The sequence below is a fragment of the Sceloporus undulatus genome, chromosome 1, assembly GCF_019175285.1.
Source record: "Sceloporus undulatus isolate JIND9_A2432 ecotype Alabama chromosome 1, SceUnd_v1.1, whole genome shotgun sequence".
NCBI lineage: Eukaryota > Metazoa > Chordata > Lepidosauria > Squamata > Phrynosomatidae > Sceloporus > Sceloporus undulatus.
Genome location: NC_056522.1, coordinates 278,441,660 through 278,454,620, shown reverse-complemented (window position 1 = coordinate 278,454,620; position 12,961 = coordinate 278,441,660). Strand labels below are relative to the sequence as shown.

The 12,961-nt window shown below is 40.8% G+C and overlaps 1 protein-coding gene across 1 annotated transcript in view; it reads right to left on the bottom strand.

The window, feature by feature from the left end:
- The window catches only part of AMPD3 (adenosine monophosphate deaminase 3), a 56,591-nt gene extending 44,088 nt beyond the window's left edge, over nt 1–12,503 (bottom strand). The window contains exons 1-4 of the mRNA XM_042461894.1: nt 12,372–12,503; nt 5,371–5,596; nt 3,147–3,342; nt 1,602–1,767 (exon numbers count right to left, since the gene is read on the bottom strand). Of these exons, the coding sequence (XP_042317828.1) occupies nt 1,602–1,767; nt 3,147–3,342; nt 5,371–5,596; nt 12,372–12,393 (610 nt within the window). The 5' untranslated portion in view covers nt 12,394–12,503. The remainder of the gene's footprint in view (nt 1–1,601; nt 1,768–3,146; nt 3,343–5,370; nt 5,597–12,371) is intronic.
- Nucleotides 12,504–12,961: the final 458 nt, after the last annotated feature.

Below are 12,961 nucleotides of genomic sequence, written 5' to 3'. Positions count from 1 at the left end.
ATTATTATTATTATTATTATTATTATTATTATTATTATTATTATTATTATTATTATTACGTTTATTTATATAGTGCCATAGGCTTTACATAGCGCTTAATGGCATCATAAAGCATGCTTGCCATCTGCAAATGCTGAAATCTGCAGGTGGCAAGTCCACATATACAGAGGCTCCACTGTATTCCAAAAAGCTCTGCACTTTGCTCTGAAACTCAGATAGATTTCAGGCACTATTTTAAAAATTAATATTAAAAGCAGTTACAGCAGGAATTTATTATTGCACTTACTAGAGTTGCACATCTGTTACACATCTGTAACTGATTCTATTCATGGCCCCTATGTATTTATGATTATGGCACTATTGCCATAATTGTAAAAGTCCCCAAATCCTGCTTTACCAGGCAGCTACTGCTGCAAGTAACAAAGGTGTGGTCTCCTATTGATTGGAATGCAGCATACAGACATTTCCACCTCCTCCTGCCAGCACTCTTCATTTGGAGAGGAAATGTAACAGGGATCCTGCTTCTAATTGTCATACTGGATATCACTGGAGGAAAGGAAGAGTGGAAACATCAGTATATAGTGCTGTGATCAACAGGAGAACAGATCTCCATTGCTCGCAGTGGCTGCTCTGTAATAGAGCAAGATGGAGAGAGAGATTGGGCTGATCTCAGATCTTGGCCCTATACATTTTCACACTAATACAGTACATATCTCCATATTTGCTTGTAATATGAACAGAAGGTCTGTTTTCTGAAATGAAATTATTGAGTGTGTGAGAGAGACAATTATTGTGTGTGTGAGAAAGTCTGGGCCTCCCTAGTCTCTCATCCTCCTTGAGCAACTCTCATGCCCCACCATCTGAGAACCACTGCTATAAACTGTATGCGTCTTACACCACTAAAACTGTGAAGTACAGAAAGGAATACACTTTTCAATCTCTATAATCCTTTAGCTGAGATCCTACATTATCTTAGTATAATATAAGTATCTGTCAGTGGAACTGACCTATGTTAGCACCATGCAGCCCCTATACTAAGGGTCACCATAGTGCAAGATATGAAAAACAATAAAGCTCTTATCTCACTGCACAATGCACAGATTCAATGATAACTGACACACTATTCTAGGTGCATTATTATGCATCTGCAACAATTCTGCATGCAGAACTCCACTACCACCATCCAAAAAATGTGTTGTCCAAAAAAGTCACATCGCATAAGCAGCACAACTTATTCCTGCATATGCTGTCAACAAGATTCTGGGCCTTTCAAAACTTCAAAAGGAGAATTATCTTTGTAGCCCAGCTCCTTAAGAACAAAAGTGAAACAAAGTGGAGGTCTTTAAACAGAGGCTGGATGGCCATCTGCTGGGGATACTTTGATTGAGAGTTCCTGCATGGCAGGGGGTTGGACTGGATGGCCCTCGTGGTCTCTTCCAACTCTACGATTCTATGATTCTACTACAATGAAACAAATTTAAAAGCTGAAATAAATGCTATAGCCTGAATACTGACCAAGAGGACATGCCAGGAACATATGTAAAGAAACCTTTGTGTTGTCTTAGACCAAAAAAAATTTTTTTAAACTGTAGCTCATTTACCTGGGAGTACCTCATCTTCAATTTTCCATTTTTCATCTTGCATTGTGCATAAATATCGTGCTGTGGTTCTTGGAAAGCGGTGGTACGCAAGGCGGCAATATTGTTCCCGAATAAGCAGAGCTTTTGCTAAATTCCTGGCAGCCTGTTCATAATCATCAACACTAACCTGATGGAGAAAATCATATAATTAATCACTGAAGATTTTTTTAAAAGAAAAAAAGAAAGGAAAGCTACCATAGCCCACAATCCTAAGCACATTTACTCGAAGTATACCCCACTGCTGACTGAGACCCCTTTCACACTGCACAGTTATAGCACTTGATAGCACTTTAACAGCAATTTCGGCTGCCTCCTATAAAATCCTGGGATTTTATAGCGTTCAGAAGGTACAGCTAGTGCAAAATATACCAGTCAGACTGTTATCAGGTACACTATTTATTTATTTTTTAAAAAAATTATTTTTAATTAAACAAATCAAATTTTAAAATTTACATCCAAAATTCACATTTAGATCAATTTGTGCATCAAATACAATACCATAGTATCAACATAAAAATACAGAAAACAAATGGGAATATATATGTGTGTGTGTATATACGCCTAAGTATATAAAAACAAAAGCAAAGAAATATAACAAGGGTGAGGGCAATTCCCAGATGACAGAAATTTCTTAAATTTCTTAAATTAATGTATTCTGGCTATCAACCTTCTTAGTTTTGTGTTTGAACACAATTCTTATTCCTGATTTTCTCTTTCAAATCTTATCCTCTCTCTGTACTTTCCGTACTATAATTCCTCTTCCAAAAACCTTCTCTTCTCTCCATTCTTCCATTCTAACATTCTCCTTCTTTACATCCATCCTTTTCTAAACTTTTCTCTTCCCATCTCAATATCCTTCTTTAGACCATTCCACACTTAGTACATTCACTCACCCTCTTCTACTTTCTTATCTCTCTTTATTTACTAAATACTTCCCTTCCTACATTTTTCTTCTTCATTCATATCAGGTGCACTATTTAGAGACCACATAAACCAGCCCTGTATCAACTACAATGGCTTCTGATTTGCTTCAAAAACCTTCTCTTCTCTCCATTCTTCCATTCTAACATTCTCCTTCTAAATTAAAGGTGCTTATTATAATATACTGAGCACTGAGAAGAGTGGAACTGAGACATCTGAAAGACTGGCCCCTCTCATATGAACCTGCCCGGAATTTGAGATCTTCAAGCAAGACAGGGCTTTCTTAGCAGCAGCACCAACAGCAGATGTTGATCTCCCTCTCAAGAGCAATCAAATTGGTTTCATCCCTTTTGAGCCTCCTCTGGACAGACAAGACAGCACTGTTTTGTATGGCCTCCCTAATATCAGCTTTGAGGGCTGTTTTAATTGTGTGTCTGTTTTAAAACTTGTGGTCCAAGAGGTGATAAACAAACAAACAAAACATATAGGTTCCACGAAATGGAGTCTATATTCAAATATAGGCATCATGAAACATTAGCTCATTTTCCTCTTTAAGAAATAAATAATGGAACACCAACTCCTTACCCCAGCACAGTAATCCCCACTTATTGCAACTCTTTGAAATTCTGGCACATCATACGTCCCTTGGGTGGGCTGAAGAGCACCTGGAAGAACTGGAGTAGGAGGAGACACAGCTGGAGTGGCTGATGGAGGTTTCCATTCCTGCGGTGGAATTTGTAATGACAAGGACTGGGATCGAATCATCTTGAAACTTTTCTTCCTAGATATCCATAGCATACAATATTTAAGTGAACCAGACACTTATCTGGGGCAACAAAAAGAATCTGCTCTAGAAAACCATCTACAGAATGACACAGTTTTCTTTATTTGGATCCTGTCTTTCTAGTTTGCAGATATTACATGGACCAACTTGTAACACTTAACAAAATTGACACACAAGTAATACTATTGAAATGTGAGTTTATTATTCTGTACCACAAATTGGTTGTTATGTATAATGTTTGTATTTAGGTAGCTGATGAAATCTTCATGGATGAAACAGATACTATAATTCTTGGGGTCTTTCTTTGTAGTCCTGTTCTCTCTTCCACCATTCATTCAATCAACACTTCATATCTACTTCATGGAATGTTTAGCATTCAGGAACTTGGGGTTTTTTCCACCAATTTATGACTTTCTAAGAATCTACGTTTGATGTAAAAACCTCTGGACTTCCCCAGGACATTTGAGTAACTTGGAATTTCAGCTGGGTATTTTCCCTATAGATTCTATGAAGCATTAGTTCTATGGATTTTTATATCTTTGCAATATTATATTTTGATGCGTGCCATTTGTTCCTGGTATATATAATGGATATATATAGTTATAATTCTTTTATACGATTGCATTGTAATATTGTTTATGTAACATTACACAATCACATATTATTCTACATTGTATACCTGTTTTTGTCTAGTATACTTCTAAGTCATCAAGTAAGCAACATTATCTGAAACAATATCCCAATCAGAGTTCCTAGGTCCCAATCAGTAATTTTGTGTTCAACTTGTTGGTTGTCAGGGCATATGATCGGCAATACACATAGCAAATAACCAATTGTGTAATGGGAAGATGTTGGTTTCCCACTACTATAGGGCTGCATTCATAGATCATTATACTGTGAGTTGAAGCAGACATGGTTTGACATTCACACATGGTTCGAGAGATTAGCAGGTTGGCAGGTTCTGCTTAAATATGCACCTTGTGTAGCAGGCAACAAGAGCAAAATGGCATATGTTGGAGGATCATTTGAGAAAGGGGAAGAAGAGGAAAAAAAACCCAACTAAGCCCTGTCACATCAACTGAATGGACCTTAACGTCTGTGAGGATGGAGCCTAGTTTGCTCTCTTCTGAGCATCTCTTTTCTAAATGACATACCATAAAATGATACATGATGGTTTAATTAAAGATAACATTCTTGATTTGAAGACTGGGTAAAATCTAATGGAGAAATAGTAAGGGGAATCAACATTTTGGAAAACAAAGCTACATAACAGATCACCCTGTACAAGGTCTGTAAACTCTTGCTTTAAATAAAATTGCAAAACAGACCTTCAGAAGCATGTGAAAGTTGCATTTCTGAAATATCTGCTTGTTTTAACAGTCTCTGGACCTTGCACCAAAATAAAAAGCAAAAATTGTACTACAAGAAAAGATATGTAACATAATATCATGTTAAGCTGCAAAAGCAGTGACCTAAATCTCATGAATGAAAATGATCTTGTTATCAATTCAAGCAAGAGGCTTGAATGAGACAACACTTGGATGGAAATTTTACTCTGCCTATCTTTAAGCTTCGGGAATGCTGTACCACATGTGATGCTCTCCAGAATACAACTAAGGGGCAAAACAGATGGCCCTCATAGACTGGAGTCCTGCCACCCTTTTCAGCAATTGATTGGGACCATGGCAACCACATGCTGCAGCCCACATCTGGCACTTTGCTGGTTCTAAAAGAAACAGAAAAATACCACTCCTTTTAGAGCCAGCGAAAAGGTTCCCTTGCCACCACCACGGCATTTTTCAGCTCTCCTTTCGGCATGCATCATATAAACACCATGCCAAAGGAGCACCATGACACCACCCACTGTGTGGTCATGAGGGCAGCATGACACCAGTGTGTGGGAGGTGTCAGGGCATGCGTCGTCCAAATGCCATGCCCCCACACCGCCCCCATACCAGCACTTCAAGCCAGTCTGTACAACCCCTAATATATTTTAATTTACTGCTATATAGCCACTGAACAAACCTTTTAGCTGTTTCCAAAGACTGTTGTTCTGCCAACTCTTTCTGCAGCTCTCTCTCTTTTGCCTCCTTTTGCCCAATGGGGCAGTCCTCAGGCACAGTAAATAGTGATAAGGCATCTTTGCTGTCTTCTTCCCGAAGAACTTTGGCAAAAACTTTTTCAGCTAGAAGTCTCACTGACTCATCAACCTCAGAAATTTTCAGCTTGGAGAACTGTCTAGGCATCTCGGCTAGGAGGAAAATACAAAATATGAGCTAAATGTTAATATGGTACTCAGCATTTTGTAATTTAATTTGTTCTAGAGTGCATACGATTTATAGAAATTTACACCACTGTAATAATTTACAAAATATTAAGCTTATCTTCAATTATAAATTAGTTACATTCAGTCCTGAACCATAACATGCTTTCCTTACATGGTAATATCCATTTTGGGGATCAGAACAGTTTAACAGGATTTTCTGAAATTTCTAATTACTGTATTTTCTGGCGTATAAGACTACTTTTTAACCCAGGAAAATCTTCTCAAAAGTCGGGGGTCGTCTTATATGCCAGGAGTCATCTTATAGGGTGGGTGCTGAAACTTCTGAGCTGACTGGAGAATCTGCGGTTGCCGCATATGGTGGGGGGAACTCAAAATGGCCACGGCCACATCCCCTCTGTATGTGGCGACCATATGAAAGCAGGAAGGGAGGCGCTGTACAAGTACGGTAGAATAAAATCTTGGAGACAGGGAGGGCTGGGCAGGCAGGGAGAGCTGACCAATCAAAGCAGGCTTTGCATACAACAAGTTTTCCTGCTATGTACCTGCATGTCATAAGCATTTGAATTAAAATTACCATATTGAAATCAAATCTGATTTTTTAAATTTTTAATTGGTGTGTGTTGGAAGAGGGGTAGTCTTATATGGCGAGTATATCCCAAACTCTGTATTTTAACTGGAAAAGTTGGGGGTTGTCTTATACGTCCAGTCGTCTTATACGCCGGAAAATAAGGTATACCTGTGTGATACATTTGAAATTTCACAGTGGAATAACTTGTTTCAAGTACTCAAAGTCACTATATTCTATTCCTCATGCTAGAATGAACTAGTTAATCTCAAAGATGGTACTGTATTTCTTTATCTTTTAATATTCATCTTTAAGGTATAATCTCAACCATTTATTGTTGTGAACAAAGACAAAGGCACATGGGGGGGCTTGCTCCCTTTTTTGTAAAAGGAAGTCCTTGTAACATGATTAGAAATCATAACTGAAGCTTCCTATAGTTACAAAAGTGGTCTGTCTGGCAACAATGGCAGGCTGCCGTTATGGGAGAAAAAGAAAAGACTTGCTGTGCACAGAGAACAAACATGGCACAGTCCTCTGGACTGCAGAAGGAAAGGCTAGTTTTAACAACCAAATTTGTCTGATTACACTGAGAACATGAGACAAGTTTATCCATACAAATTTAAACACTTGATGGAAGGGGCTGAATGATGGATGGATGAGAGAGTAGAGGGGAGTTAGTGCTTCCAAGAGAGATTATGCTCTTGCCTTCACCAGAAGATGGTTCCTTTTTTTATGTAAGTGTTAAAGTACAGTACTTGCATTGACCCATGGATAAGTCGACTCAGGTTTTTGGGGGTAATTTTTTTATTAAAATTTCTAGACTCATACATGAGTATATACATTAAGTTAACTCAGCATTTTGACTACATAAATGAAGCTGTGGAAGTAGCAGGCCTTAGAAATTATAGATGTAAGCCAGCATCTATTTCTTATTGAAACAAAGGAACCTAGGCAACACTGGTCAATTATTAATTTAATTGGTCTATTATTAATCAACAGCTTCAGCTACCATGGGCAACAGTGAGGCGTGATGAGAGCTATAGCCTAACAACTTCTGGTGGTCTACTGATCCTCACCCCTGTCTTAAAATGCCTAGTAACAGATAATGTTAAACAGCCCCTTTATTCCCATATAAACCTCCCTGAGCCTTGATGTCTTAACCAGTCACACAGAGTTCCATGAGTGAGAAAGGCAGCCAGGGTTATTTCTGTGGTACCACAATAGCTCTGGAATAAGCATCCAGCTGAGCTGTGAGAGACCTCCTCCCTTAGTTCTATCTGACTGAATTTGGAAACTTACAATATGTTAAAACAAAACACAGTTAAAATAATAGAGAATGCAAATGTTTTTAAAATAAATACATAATAAACAATCATATTAAAAACAATGGCTGACATTCTGTTCAGCAATTATGACGTCAAAAGCATGACTATGGCTTTGTATTCAAAGGGATCTTATAGTACCTTTGAGACTAACTGTAAAAGAAGTTGTAGCATAAGCTTTCATAGACACCGATGCATCTGAAGGAGTAGGCTAAGGGGCAAAGCAAACCACCCTGATAGAGCGGCTTGCTTCTGCCTCTTTGCTCGCAGAATCAGAGCCGCAGCAACTGCAATCCGCAGCCTCAATCTGACGTTTTTCCAGCACCAAAAGAAGCAGCAAAGTGCCACTCCTTTTGGGGGCAGACAAAAGCCATCCTTGCCCCCACCACGCAGCTCTTCCCTATTTCTTTGGTGCAGCATGTCTAAATGCTGCGCCACAGAAACGTCATGACACCACCCACCGTCTGGTAGGGCAGGTGGTGTGATGCCACTTTGGGGGTGGAGTTGGGGTGGGTGGCAGGCGAATGCCATACCCCCACTCTACCGCAACACTGGCTCATAGTGCAGATCTGTACAGCCCCTAAGTCTATGAAAGCTTATGCTACAATGTCTTTCACACAGTTAGTCTCAAAGGTGCTACAAAAGCCCTTTGCATAATGATTTCCCAGACACAGCTTTGTCTTTAAATTCTGCCTTTATGGCTTTGTAGTTAATTCACTTTTATGGTTGTTGCACTATTGCAGTGGCTGAAAATGCCACCCCAAAATGGCACCCCAAAAATACCTTTTAAGCAATGCATCTCCACCCCAAAAGAGGAATCCCAAAGCAATAAAGAGTGGGGTCATAAGTAACCATGCATCCAGCCTTCTCCCAGTGCTGCTACTTGTTGCAGAATGCCTTGCTGCCCAGATGGGGCTGGACACATCATTGCTCACCACTTTACTCTCATTGCCTTGAAAATTCCTCTACTCAGAGCACTGCATAACTTAAAAGGTAGTTATACCTCCCAATGCATGATTTCAGACATTAATTTAGAATATTTTAAAAGACAGTTAAAACAATAAAAAAAACCTCCTGCTATTTTCACTGGACCCAACAATAAGACTGAGGGCATAGTAATTCTAAAAAAAAAATTATTTCATAAATGGTTTATTGCATTTTCTACATATACCAAAATATGCTTCAATCGTAAAAAAAAACTTTAAATTTTAAAAATACTTTGAATGTCTCCTTTTAAAGTCCATTTTTACCAACCACACCAATTGTGTGAGCTGTAAAATACCCCCTCTGGAACAAAATGATGTAAATGTAGCCTAGCAGCATTCAGTAGTCACTAAGTAATGCATTCAAATTCATTGTGCCTTTCAGGTGCTGCATGAAATCAAAATACTAAAAATTAGTATGAACCCACTGAGTGTATTTTTTTTAAAATTCTGATCATTGTGAAAGTATAAATATGGACTGTAAATTCTAAATTTAAAAACAAAGCTTTGATCCAGTCAAACTTAACTTCAATCCTATGCATGTCTACTAAGAACTCTGATTAAGCCCACTGGACTTTCTTTGAAGATAAGAGGATACAAGATCACAGCCTAAAACAGTGTAGCCTTTGTCCCCCCCCCCACGTGTCCCCCAAGCTGTTTTGGTGGTCCCAGACATCTCAAACAGTCTTTTTTCTGGCCACAAAAAGAGGTGAATTGCTTCTCCTGGAAGCCTCGGCTCAGCTTTGAAAAAAGTTCCATGTCCTCTTACCACTGTTTAATATTTTAAAAATACAGTACAGTACCTCTTTTTCAAAACCAAAAGTGGACTTCAGGACATTTCCAGTTTTGTTTCCATTTGAGCACATTTTTTCCAGTTTGTCTTGGAGAGTTTCACAAACAGAAAAAACTGTCCTCAGCTCCTGTAAATCTGCCCAACCCAGACTGAAGTCTTGTTTATTTCAGAGGAAACATTAAGCACTTGCCCCACTAAACTAAGGAACTTTAACAAAGTAACACTGTGTAGAATGGGTAAATAATCAATGCTACATTATTTAGAGAGGAAAGGAAAAATTATCCCCCCAAAAACACAAAAACAAAAGTAACTTGTAACAATCTTCACCGGGTGTTATTTTTTTCACAACCATATTCCAACAAGTATGACATAGCTTTCCAACTGAGCTCTTCGTTTTGCAGGAAAGAATGATGTACAGTATTAGCATCTCTTAGTTTCTTGGAGAATGACTTTTTCTTTCATCTAAGAATGGTGCCTATCAAATGTTGTTATACTCTGGCAATTGCTAATGGATGAAATGACAAGCTATTCTGATTCCCCTGTTTCTTTATACTGGGCCATGGCGGTTTTATTTCCTATTTCCTGCTTCTGTAACAAGGTTTATAATAGAATTTCTGGTGCAATGTAATATCCTGTTGCAACAACCAGACTGCACAGGTCTAGTTCTGTGTTCTCTCCGTTATACAGAAGTCTTGTAACACAGATACACAGTCAGTGACTTCTGTTGCTCAGAATCTGACTTTTGATGCAACATGTAACTGGTAAATAAAGGAATACATATTTACTTAAATGTTCACACCACCCATGTGTTTTTCCACCAACCCAGGGCCAGGCCTCACCCTTGTCAAACACCACAACAAAGGGACAAAGCAGTCCATATTCTGGGGTCACACTGTTCCCATTCAAACATCTCTTCACATTGCTAAAGTAAATCTTTAAAAACATGCAACAGATGTTCTTGCAGCACTTAGAAGTGTTTCTCTCCAGGGATGTACCTACAGGTGGGGGGTGAAAATGGGGGTGCTGGTTCCTCTAATAGGAATTTTCCTTCTTCCCCCAATTTCCAGCACTGCAGACCTTGAAAATCATGCAGACCAAGAACTCTTACGTTTACTGCATTCAATTCCCTTGCAGGGACGTAGCGGGGGCGAGGTTCTTGGGGTCTGGCCCCCCCCCTCCATTAGAAAAATGAATGGTGTGTGCTGCTGCGCCGCCACACCCAAGCCCCAATATAATGGTGGCACTTAGTCTGGACCCCCCCTTCCTAAAATCCTGGCTACGTCCCTGTCCCTTGGTAACTTTGCCAGTTCCTTTTCTTCGGATGCCTAAACTGTATTTGTAAGTCAGTATGCAAAGGGATCTTGTAGCTCCTTTGAGATTAACTGAAAGAAAGGAGCTGGTGGCATGAGCTTTCATAAACTTAAGTCTACTTCCTCAAATGCTTCCAAACATGCATCTGAGGAAGTAGTACGAAAGCTCATGTTATCAGCTTCTTTCTTTAGTTAATCTCAAAGGAGCTACAAGATGCCTTTGCATACTGACTTAGAAATACAGTTTAGGCATCCAAAGAAAAGGGAACGGCAATCTGCATGATTTTTTGGGCAACCCTGTCAAATTTAATTGGAGTCCTTTGAAATGCATGGGAACAACCAAGATTCAACCAGATTCTACCTGGATTATTTTCACCGTGTGAATAAACCCTTTGTCTCAAAGATGCTACAGGATCCCATTGCATACAGATTTTCCAGACTAACACAGCTGTGTCTTTGTATTTCTAAACCTTTAAGTTTTCTGCAATGGTAGAAATATGAGGACAGAAAGAAAACTTCATGGGGGGCAGAATTGTTAATGGGGGACAACAACCCCATTCCCTGTCCCTTAGCTACCTCCTGATCTGCTCTTACCAAACTGGGAAGTATGGGATTTTCCAAACCCAAAAGGGAATGAGCATTTCTGCAACACTGTCAGGGGCAACACAAAAAGATGAGCAGACGCACAAGATACACAAATAGCCACGAAATAATTCCAGGCACTCTTCTGTTGGTTTAACCATAATCTGTTTGTTTAGCTTTTCTAATGTAACATGGGTGCTCTGCTATTTCCATTGGGGCGTTTATTTATCAGTTTAGCTAAGTGGATAATGGAGACCCTGGCATAATAATGGTCTGAGTGCTGGACTGCAACTCTGGAGACCAAGGTTCGATTCCTAGCTCAGCCATGAAACCCACTGGGTGGCCTTGGGCAAGTCACACTCTCTCAACCTCAGGAGAAGGCAATGGCAAAGCTTCTCAGAGCAAATCCTGCCAAGAAAAGCCCAGGGTAAGGTCGCCTTAGGATCATCATACCTCAGAAACAAACAAGTGGATGACTTGTTCTTGGTTAGCCTTTTCAAACCACTTGGGGGAGGGGGAGGGTATCCTCTCCCACTTCCAGGACCTTCATTCCTAGAGGCCTTTTGATGGATGTAGCAAACCTTGGCACATTTCAGGTGCACAGGGCAATCAAGGCAGGGAGAGGAGAGCATAGAGCCAGCGGCTGAGAGCCAGGGAGGGCTGCCCTTAGGAGAGGGAGGGGGCCCAGGAAAGAGGGCTGAGGAGCCCCACAGGATGGCCATAGGCCCTCCGTTCCCAGGCCCTGCCCTCCATCCCAACTTTCTGCCCAGGAGGGATTCTTTTTAAAAGTCCTCCATTCTGAGCAGGACTATGAACACAGGTCCTCCTTTTCCACCTTCTGCCCAGGAGGGATCCCCCCCCCAAAAAGGCCCTCCATTCTGAGCATCCTCACTCCAAAGAGGGGGCCCAGTGTCCCTCCTCCTTTGCCAGGACCTGCCTGACACCCCGACCTTCTTTTCCCAAGGAAAGCCCTCCATCCTGGGCAGCATCCCTGCTCCTCTCTCTTCCTGCTGCTGCTCCATGTCCTCTGTCTCTGCCCAGGAGGGACTCCACCAGGAAGCCCTCCCTTCCAAGGAGCCTGCTGCCTGTCTGTTTGGCAGGGGAATGTGCCCTGGCCATGCTTTGGGGGCGCCTGGGGCTCTTTGGCTGGAGGGCAGGGGATCCCCAGGGCCAGCTCTACTCACCCAGGGCTCCCGGGGCGCTCATGGCCGGCGAGAAGGAGCAGGAGGAGAGCAGCCGGGGCTGGGGCTGCGGGGAAGGCGAGTCCCGGCATGAAGCCAAGGCAGGAAGGAGGCTGGGAAGCAGCAGAGGCCGGAGGAGGGGGGCGGAGCAGCAGCCAGCCTGGCCCCCGCAGACAGGCAGGCAGCCCTCCTCCTCCTCCTCCTCCTCGCCCTGCAGCAGTAGCAGCAGCAGCAGCAGCAGCACCTGCCCTCCAGCCCAGCCTTGGCCCAGCAGCAGGGGAGCCACAAGGTCCCCCACTAGACTCTGTGTGTGTATAAAACAAAAACTAAAAAACCAAGTATAAAACCAACAACAGAAATCACATAATTGAAGCACAATACATTTTTTTAGCTGATGTTTTAATTTTTTAAACAAAAATTATTATTTTTTATTTTAAAATTATTTTTTAAAAAATTAAATTATTATTATTATTATTATTATTATTATTATTGCAATATGTTTTCAGAATTGTTATTGTGAGCCCCCTTGGGTCCCTTCAGGGAGAAAGGCGGGATAGACATTTTTTAAATAAACAAATAAATACATAAATTGA